At 36.1% G+C, this 10,676-nt stretch overlaps 1 protein-coding gene across 1 annotated transcript; it reads left to right on the top strand.

Moving 5' to 3' along the window:
• Nucleotides 1–1,615: 1,615 nt before the first annotated feature.
• On the top strand, nt 1,616–10,470 carry LOC107810801 (proteasome subunit beta type-6-like). Its single transcript, XM_016635635.2, has 8 exons — nt 1,616–1,848; nt 1,958–2,034; nt 4,639–4,694; nt 5,329–5,401; nt 5,858–5,969; nt 8,235–8,308; nt 8,892–8,966; nt 9,700–10,470. The coding sequence occupies exons 1-8, from the start codon at nt 1,743–1,745 to the stop codon at nt 9,829–9,831; spliced, it is 705 nt and encodes a 234-aa protein (XP_016491121.1). The 5' UTR covers nt 1,616–1,742; the 3' UTR covers nt 9,832–10,470.
• The last annotated feature ends 206 nt before the right edge of the window (nt 10,471–10,676 follow it).

Raw genomic sequence — 10,676 nt, 5'->3', positions numbered from 1 at the left:
TACTAACCAGCTTTAGAGATTTTTTCTTATAACGATGCATAAACACTCCAATTCTATAGAATTCGTCTTATATATCACGTGGAAATATAATTTTTTTCCTACACATCGCATGCAAATATAATTTCTTGTCAGTTATCTATTTCAATGCATTGATCCTTTTAAAATCTTTTGTCCACACTCCATTGATAGAATTATACTGACAATAAGTTAATTTTTTAATTTTAGATAAAATTTATTAGTGGCTCACAAGTTTCTTCATTAAGGTTTCTCATTCAATTAATTAAGGAGTATTTCGAAATAATGGAGAAGCGTCATGTCATTTATTTTATATGAACATTGAAATAGGTGATTGCATACGATTTTTTCAAATAATATTTTTATAATAGCATTTTTCATTTTATTAGTTAGGGTTCAAGCATAATTTAGAGTAGTTGAGAAATAGTTAAATAATTTTTTCGTATTAGAACAAAAAGATGATTGACTTTTTCCCCTTTTGTATGAGAGCTTGAAAACTTGTCATTATTCTCTTTAGTTAGTAAATGTTATTTTTTATCCTTTACCAAAGCTTTGACGTAACTTACCCATAAACTTTTAAGGCGTATGAAATTTTATATTTTAACTTTTTAAGAAAAACGAGCGATTACAGCCTCGTTTGTCCATAATTATTTTTCAAAGGATAGTGTTTGTCCATGAAATTTTGCAAGTTTTTGAAATTTTTTCAAAAATGAGTTTTTCAATTTTTTTCTCACACAAAATTGTAATATTTTTTCAAGTGATAATGTCCAAACATAATTTCAAATTCTAAATACTATTTTTCAATTTAACTTCAAATATTTTTTTTAAAATATAATTTTTATGTCCAAACGCCTACTAACCCATTTGGCCATAGATTTTGCCAAAATATATTTGTTTTTTTTTTGCAAATACATGTTTGACAATAGATTTTATCTACATTTTGGTAAATTCCCAAAACACAAACCCAAATCCTAAAACTAGCTTAAGAGCCAGTTTTGGCGCAAAATATCACTATTGTATTTTTTAAAAATTGCTCCAAACTTTTGTATTTTATAAAAGAGCCCACAATTTATTATTTTGTAACAATGCTGTTTCGTCTTCTCGGTTATCTGATAGTGTATTATGTAATTCATCATAAAAATGATAATTTTGTACCAAATTTATATATGTTCAGGATTATGGTTTGCGATAATATAATAGATGTTATTGATAAAGGTACTGTTGGGTATTTGTGATAGTTTTTAGAACTTGTGAGTATAAGTTATGTTTTATGTTTTTTTTAAAAAAAGTGAAATATGTTTTGAAAATTTATACCCAAACACATTTTCATCTTCAAATCAAACTTTACCCAAATCAAATTTTTCAAAACAAATTTGAGAATCGATGACCAGACGCGGCCGAAAGAACCCACGTTAAAAACATCTTGGAAGCATTTGTACCGAATTTGTCTCGTTGAGCTAGATTACACGTGTGTCATATTTGAGAAACTTTGAAGACTGTTAATGCTACATCTTATATTTTAGGGACCATTTTGAATGAAGTTCCAAAAATAAGAGGCTAATTTGGGGTCTCCCTTTGTAGTATTATTTATATTTTTCCAGTAGTGTACGGATTGGGAGTCTTTTATATATCTTCCTCCTCACGAAAAGCTTTCTTAGATTTACTTCTAGGGCTTTGTTGTTACTTCTTCACAACTCCAGTTTGATCATTTTCGTGTATAGCTTAAGATGGAAAATACCGATGTTGACCAGCCCCACTCCATGGGCACAACTATTATCGGCGTTACTTACAACGGCGGCGTTGTACTCGGTGCCGACTCTCGCACCAGCACCGGTAACAGAAATTATCAACTCCTTATAAAGTTGAAGGGGTTAATTTTACTTTAATCTTGTCAGACATCGATTCATTTGTTTTTTTGTTAATTATATCTGGAAAATTTCAGGAATGTATGTGGCGAATAGGGCTTCTGATAAGATCACTCAGCTGACTGATAATGTCTACGTTTGCCGCTCCGGATCAGTATGATGCTTTCCATATTCCCTTTATGCATTTTATATTCATCCATATTTGAGCTTAGAATGCTAGCATTTTATTTTGTTTGGGGATTTCTCTAAAACAGAAACTGTCCTGAAGCTGATATGGCGTTGTCGGTTCCTTTCTCCTTTGCCATCTGGATGTTTTATCATTCGGTTTAAAACTCAGTATATGGATATTGTACGTGGTGAAATTCTACAAAAACAACAACTATGCCTCACCTCCAAACAAGTTGGGCTCCTCGCTGTTCACGTTGCCCCATTTAAATCATCTTATGCCAATATTATGCTAATGCTAATAAAAAGTATTAGAAGTTTTGTATAGTTTCTAAGCAGATAAATCTTTGAAAGGTTATAGCACTTCGAGAGAGTTTAAGGCCTAAAGTAAAAGTGCTAGCTTTTAAAACTTACTCTGGACTAATATGTATCGCCTATATAGTTCTTTTCTTCCATTGTGCGCTATCATGATGAATCCTCACATGATGAAATTATGAAGTTCAAAAACATGGGATTTGTGGTTATGGGCTAAATTTTTTGGCAATAATGACATTGAAACCCTGCTAAATAACAGCTAAATGGCATGCTTATCTAGTATAGGATGGTTGACAAATAGTACATAGTGATATCAAATCTATTTATCATGTGATCATACTTAATTTAGAATAAGTTGGATAAAGCGGATTCACAAAGTTAATGGGTAATCATGTTTTATGCGACTATGACCTTGGATGTCTTTATGATTTAATGCGAAATCATTTCTAGTTCGTGGTACCTTTTAGGAGTTTTGATGAAACCCCATTTTTTATATTTCTCCTTTCCATTTGACAAGGAGATTGTTTTTAAATATTGACAACTACACCAGGATGATTTCATGTTGCACTCTCTTATCTCTCTTGGTGGGTTGAGGCATAGGAGGTGGGGAAGCGTATAAATGTCGTTTAAAAAAAGAGTTGAATGTAACTTGAAACAAGTATTGAACTTTAAGAAATGAGACTAAATCCTGCACTAAGGCTTCATTTGCAACTTTAGTCTGTAGTTGTTTTTTTTGTTTTTTTTGGGGGGGGGGGGGGGTAATTCAAGTAATTTTCATTATAAATACACCAAATTTGTGTTAAAAGAATATATGAACAGGGCTAATGACAACCACCTTCATATAACATATCATCCAATCTGTGAATACAAGTGAAGATTCTCTCTTTACACCAAAAGTACTAATGAACAAAAGGATTTTAATACTTTTTCTTTTTTTATAACGGTGGTATCTGGGTCAATTTACGCGCACCTCGACGAATTCACTGGTTATCTGCTGCTTCCCACTAGGACACGTATCTCGTAACGCAGTCCATCAAGGGTTAGATAGATGCGAAGAAATAACCACTAAGGGATTTATTGAACCTAAAACCTCATGGTTCTCCACCCAATTTCATTGACCACCAGACTACACCCTTAGGCGCCAACAGGAATACTTGTTCTCAGTATTATAGAATAGTCTCAGATTTTTCTATTCCAAATAAGCCAAAAGAAACACAATAATGATGTTCTCCCGGCTACTGTCCTCTCCTTGCCTGTCTTTTCTGGTCTCCAACTTGAGATTGCTTCATCCGCTGTCTCGGTGAAATACATGAAATGTTGGACATAGCGAAACCACAATCCATATCTGTGAGGTAAAGCTATAATGAAGCACGAGGTGGCTTTTGTCCTCACTGTGCTTCTTACATACGCAACTCATAACAATTTGTTCTTTTCCTAAGATTATCTGCCACTAGAACTGAATCTTGTGCTACCACCAATTGTAAAAGGTTTTATTTTCTTGGTGCCTTGTTACCTTCTTCAACCTCTATCTAATAGCTCCATATAAAAATGTTTACCTAGAGTATTTGTCGGCCATAACTTTTACCTAATTAAAAAAAGAAGAAGAATTTTTCGGCCTTAATCCCCTTCATATCATCTTGTCACCCCATCTGCCCCTATTAAGTAGATTTCACTAAGGCACTCCTCAACCTTGTCCCATTCCCAAGTCTTAGATAATCCACTGCCCTAGCCTCCCTTATCTTTCTCTACTGTCAGTAGCTAAGTCCACATAAGCTTTTGACCTGCTATTCATTTCTAATTTCAGTATGGCACTAAGCATTCATCCATTTTATGTCTGTCCATTATATTGGCCACACCCTGAAGTGTTGTTGATGATCTTTTCTTTCATCAAGTAAGGTAAGCTTTCACTAAATCAATCACCCGGAGGATGTAATTGATTACAAAAAAAGTCAAGTATTCTGATAAGCAATTGATGCTCTAATTAGCATGTCTCTCATCACATACTCTATTGAATCATCGAGGATGAAGAAAGCATAAGAATATGTGGCCATCTACGGACCAGAGCTTCTATTCCTTTGTCCACGATTACCATTTGGTTGACATAGAACTCCATTACCAACAGCATTAGCTTACACATAAAAATAAAACGTGAACTTGATGGTCTAGAGATAAATTTGAACAGTTGTAAGGTACTGAGAACTAAAAGTACCTTGATGGTTGAAAATAAATCCTAGAAAGTGGAATTCTCTATGGCTTATATACAATGTTGCTTTTGTAGGCAGCAGATTCCCAAATTGTTTCAGACTATGTTCGTTACTTCCTACACCAACACACGTAAGCTTCTTCCCTCACTTATAATCTATATTCCATCTTTTAATGATTCAAGTGCCTACATTGTGGATCCCTGCCTTGTACCAAAAACTTGCACCCCCCCTCCCCAAAGGGCCCCTATCCGCCCGAGACTTATTTTTATGGTATCAGCTTTGTTCTTTTCTTTTGGCAAGCTGCAATTTTTAACTGTTAGCTTCTTCATAGCTATCTTCTTTATTGTAAAATTGTTTCTCCTTTTTGTGTATATTTCTTTGATGTTTGAATCACATCCTCTATAACTAGGGCCATGAATTAGCTGTCTTCTTTGTATATCTATATATTTGGCAGGAGGTAATGTAATACTCTCTCTGTTTCAATTTATGTGAACCTATTTGGCTGGGCACATAGTTTAAGAAAAGAGAGAAGACTTTTGGACTTGTGTAAAATGAGGCACATATATTTTGTATGGCTATAAATCATTGTATGAAGGCAAATTATTTCCAAATAAGAAAAGGGGTAATTCTTTTTGGCACGGAGTAAAAAGGAAATAGGTTCACATAAATTGAAAGGGAGAGAATAGTATGATTGCACTGTTTGCCCCTTACTATGTGAAGTTATTTTTCCGAGCTTCTAGTCTTGAGACTTCTTGTGAATGCAGGATACAGCTAGGCCAGCCGGCTACTGTCAAGGTTGCGGCGAACCTTACTAGGTTATTGTCCTATAACAACAAGGTTTGCTCTCTAACCAGTATACTTTTTAAATTGTTAAGTACTGGTAACTTTGCCAATCACCAAGTGTTTTTTTCTTAGTTGGGATTTGAATTCTGATCTCCAAAGTTTACACCTACTTCATTGGCCACTAAGCTACATACATCATACATAATATATGACCTGGGTTATAATATATGATGTCAACAACAACAACCACCCAGTATAATCCCACTTAGTGGGGTCTGGGGAGGGTAGTGTGTACGCAGACCTTACCCCTACCCTGAGGTAGAGAGGCTGTTTCCAAATAGACCCCCGACATCCTTCCCTCCAAGAACTTCCCACCTTGCTCTTGGGGAGACTCGAACTCACAACCTCTTGGTTGGAAGTGGAGGTTGCTTACCATCAGAGCAACCCCTCTTGGTTATAATATATGATCTATTTTTTATATTTATGTGATTCATTGCTCTGTACATTCAGGATAGGCTTCAAACAGGTATGATTATTGGTGGTTGGGACAAATATGAAGGAGGCAAAATATATGGGATCCCTCTTGGAGGCACAGTCTTGGAGCAGCCTTTTGCTATTGGAGGTTTGCTCTGAATCTGTTCTTAGTCATACATACTTTCCAGAAACACTTGGCTATTGAAGGTTCTTTTCAGTTCACCCCTTTTTCTGTAACTATTTAAGCAGACTCTTTAGATAGCCCCATTTGGCCAAAAAAAAATTGATTTTTCCAAGACTCCGTTAATACAAAGAGCTGAAAACTTAAAAGCACAGCAAGACTCAGCAGAAGTTAGATGATGGAAATAGTAAGAGACAACTAGATACTCCATGCCATATATCTCATTGCAGAGTTTAAGAAACATAAACAAATAAAGTACTTTGTTTTTGTTGCTGCACATAAATGGCTGCGCGGGTGTATGAAAGAGAGATGGAAGGAGAGAGGGGGAGAGGGAGACTGAGAGGAACGTCTATCACTATGCAAGGGAGATGGGGAGCTGCATTGTTGAATAGAAGAAGAATAGGAAAATTAGATGATACCAGAGCACAGGTGTGATAGTAACATATGTTTGTTTTCAACAGGTTTCGGTTTATCATCCTCATTACCTGTAGTCTGGTTCAGTGAAACTCATGTATCTTTTTGAATGAGAGTGCAGAATACCTCGAGATTGCTCCGTTAGTGGAGGATTTTCCTAGTTTAAAACCCAGAAATATGCTCCTCCCCCCTTTTCTTGAATGGTTATGAGGATGATAACTAATGAAAATGGAAAAGAATTCTTTGGAACCAAAAAAAAGGGTTCACCAGAACTAGACATGAACTAAAAGGTTCACGGATTTGGTTTTTGATAGCCTTAACATGTGATGGAATAGTTAATTATTCTATAAGTATGATGGAATAGGCATGTTATCCTTACATTTTGGTGCTCTAATGGAATTAAGATATCATATGGCAAATTTTGGTTGTTATATATGACCATAACAAAATTTTTTATCACATTATAAAGGTGGGGGGAGCAACTGACAGCACCAGGTGATAGGGTAAGAACAATGGATAGGATGAAAGAATGCAATGCCACGAAAGAGAAAAACCCGCTTGCTAGGAAGTTAAAAAGCTGATTTAACACCCTAGTGTCATGTTTGAAATATGTTTTAACACCCCCGTGTCATGCTAAATATGTTTAGAATATTGCACAAAATAAACCAGGTTTTTTTTTTTTTTTGGGGGGGGGGGGGGGGAGCAACTGACAGCACCAGGTGTGGGTTAGAAACAATGGATAGGATGAAAGAATGCAATGCCATGAAAGAGAAAAACCCGCCTGCTAGGAAGATAAAAAGCTGATTTAACACCCCAGTGTCATGTTTGAAATATGTTTTAACACCCCCGTGTCATGTTTGAAAGATGTTTAGAATATTGCCCTTGGTGTTGCTCAGTGTTTTGGATAGCGTGCGGCGACAAATAGCAACGAGGGCCCGCTTCACTGAGGCGAGAGGCGCGTAGCGAAGCGCTCGCCTTTTTGATGCGAAGGGACAATTTATACAAAAACATAAAATATATATATATATAACTAAAAACTCAATAACAATAATATATTAATAAATATATCAATTCAAAAAAAAAAAAAACAGAGCCTAAAAAGACACTCTTCTGCCTCTGCTGCTTGCTCCAAACAGAGCCAAAAAAAATAAGAGAAGAAGAAAGAAAGAGCCTCTGCTCTGCTGGTCGAAAAACAGAGCACAAAAAATAAAGACAAGAAGAAGAAAAAGGAAGAAAGAAGAAAAAGAAAAAAGGAAAAGAAGAAGACAACAATGGTTGAAGTCGAACTGTCGAAGAAAAGACAGCAATGGTTACTGTCGCTGAAATAGAAGAAGAAGAAAGTAGAAGAAGAAAGGAGAAGAAGAAGAAAAGAAAAGAAAGAAACATACCTGGGTTACTGTCGCTGGCTGAAGATGAATCCCAAGCCCTAATTTTTCTGTTGCTGAGAAAAGGTCGCTGAAGGAGAAGAAGTGAAAAACCCAAGCCCTAATGTTTTAAAGTGTTTGCGCCTTTTTCTTTCTTTTTTTTTTTCAAATAGCGACGTCACAGCTCGCCTCTCGCTACACAGGCAGAGGCGCTCGCCTTTTACAATCGCAACGCAACAGAGCCAAAATAGCGCAGGCTGCTCGCATCGCCTCGCCTCACGCTATTAGCGCTGAGGCGAGCGCTATTTATAACACTGGTGTTGCTTAATGAAGTATATTGGGAGCTGAACTTAACCGCTGATAATTGGGTTAATTTATTAGTTTCCCTGTGCAAGATGCTCCAAGTGCTACCAGTTGGCTGAGCAATTTTCTGTTCATTGACTGTTACTTTCAGGATCTGGCTCTTCTTATTTGTATGGTTTCTTTGACCAAGCATGGAAAGAAGGAATGACTCAAGAAGAAGCTGAGGTTAGTTGCCTGCAGTTTGTAGTTACAACCTGTCTAATTTGTACGACAGTGTTGGACCATCAAGATGCCATCATCTTCACAGCTATGTGTTTATCTTCATCCGTCATGCTTTTAGTCTATAATGCAGAGATGTCTTTTGAAAAAATAAGCGTATTTTTGCTAGTTCTAGATGAAACTTTTTAAATATAGTAGCAAAGTTCTTATTAATTTGGGACACAAAGCTTTCAAACCAATGGAAGGGGTAGAGAAATACTTTTGGTAGTAAGAGAGGCTGAGCAGTGTGATTCACATACATCGACACTAAAACCAACCACCATGATCCGTTGTATGCATAATAAGAGCTTGAACTTGCATCTTGCCTATGAGCTCTATTTACTTAGTAAGGTAGAGTGTAGTTTTCTGAAATTCTCCTTGAGGGGATAGCTTTTCAACTGGGCATAATAGACTATTGCTATGTGGACATGTTGATGCTCTGATCAATCATCTGTATTGGTATTGCCTCACTATTCACTGATCTGCTTTAATGATAATTCTGAAGATTTTAGTTGGATGAAGATTTAATTTTGTTTCACCTTTTCTGTAGAAACTGGTGGTCACTGCAGTATCTCTTGCCATTGCACGAGATGGTGCTAGTGGTGGAGTTGTCCGGACTGTAACTGTGAGTTAATTAATCTGCTTTATGCTTATTCAAATGCTATAATATGCTTCAATGAAATTTTATTTGCCTAATTGAGGCTCTAGTAGAAAATTATTTAAGTTAAAATAAACTAATGTCTTCGTTTATAAAGAAATTGAATAAACCGAAGTCTTGCCTCCCCACCTTTTCTTTTAGTCAATCCAAAAGGAACCCTTGATATACCTGTAGGCATTAGTAGTTGTAGCATCAACTCCATGAAACTACTCTTCTTAATGATGGTGATATTGAGAGCCACAAGGTAGGTCCCGATTTACCTACATGTTAGCACATTTCAACTGTGTCCAAGATCCCTTCGATATGCACATTATGTTTATTTAGGCCTTATAATTTTGTAGTTTGGACCAATTCTAAGATTCTAAGAAACTAGTGCTTTATTTTGTTATGTTATGAATATGATTACTTCTGCTGTAGGTTTTTAAGTATCTTCTATCCTATATGTTTTCACAGACCCCACTTGTGGGATTACAGTGGGTATGTTGTTCTATCCTATACGTGTTGTTTTTGTGCTGTATTGCTCTTTTGCCACTCCAGCATAAAGCTTTTGTAGGATGATCGAGTCGGACCAATTCTTTTACTGGCTACTATTTTTTGCTTTGGAACACTTTAAACAATATCTTCATCTTATCGAAAGAGGTCCTCATGTTTTCAGTTGTCTCGTTATGTAAGCATGTTTTTGAACAATTTTGATTACCAGATTAACAAAGATGGAGCCACAAGAAAGTTCTATCCAGGTGATTCCCTCCAACTTTGGCATGAAGAATTAGAGCCTGTGAACTCACTGCTGGATGTTGTGTCTGCATCAAGTCCTGATCCAATGGTCAGTTGAAACAAGAGTATGCCCCTACTGACATGTTTGAGGCTGTAGAATTTTATTAACTGCTGCTGGTGTACAAGTACTCCCTCGCATGTTCTGGATCATTGTTTTTTCCCTTCCTTTTGTCCTGCTGCAACTTTTTAAATCATTTATGTTGACATAGTTCTGACTGTTTCTGGTCCTGTGATTTCCCATTTGCTTTAAAATAGGTATTTCGTCCACATTAAGGCGGAAACTCTGAAACTTCTCATGTTTGCTTGATTTGTTTAAAAGAAGTGGTTGGAAAATAAGCTCCATGATTATCAGCTAAGTTAGATGGAAAGGAGGATAAAGAAACAATGCTCTTCCTCTATGCGATTTACCTTCCAAGTCAAACGAACAAATGAATGTGTCAAGAAACGACTGGTATGGAGCTGGTTAACCGGGGGTTCTTGTTTGGACATTGCATCTGCTTCAAATATTATTTGCAACTCAATATTCGTTTTATAATTTGGTCCAATTTTTTAAGTTTCAACTTGAAATAGGAAACTAGAAGTTACAAAACTTGTTTGAGTAGTATTTCTAGTCAAATGAAGATTTTCGCTTGCAAAGCTTTGATTTTTTTCAAGTGAAATTCGTGTTAAAACGTAACTTAAATTTCCAAGTGCTTTATTTCAACTTCCAACTTTGAATAGTGTTTTTACTTTTTACGTCAACCAAATATTGTCCAAATGCCTAATATATCCAGCTCAACCCGTACCATATCTGTGGAATATGCCAATTGAGAATGTAGCATGTTTGATCCAAGTTAGCTATAGTGATTCTTCCTTGTTGCTTAAGTTAAAGGAAGCAGACTTAGCTGCGTTTTCCTTGAACCA

Source organism: Nicotiana tabacum, chromosome 11, assembly GCF_000715075.1.
Source record: "Nicotiana tabacum cultivar K326 chromosome 11, ASM71507v2, whole genome shotgun sequence".
Taxonomy (NCBI): Eukaryota; Viridiplantae; Streptophyta; class Magnoliopsida; order Solanales; family Solanaceae; genus Nicotiana; species Nicotiana tabacum.
The sequence above is the reverse complement of the archived record's forward strand: the minus strand, read 5'-3'. Positions and strand labels throughout refer to the sequence as shown.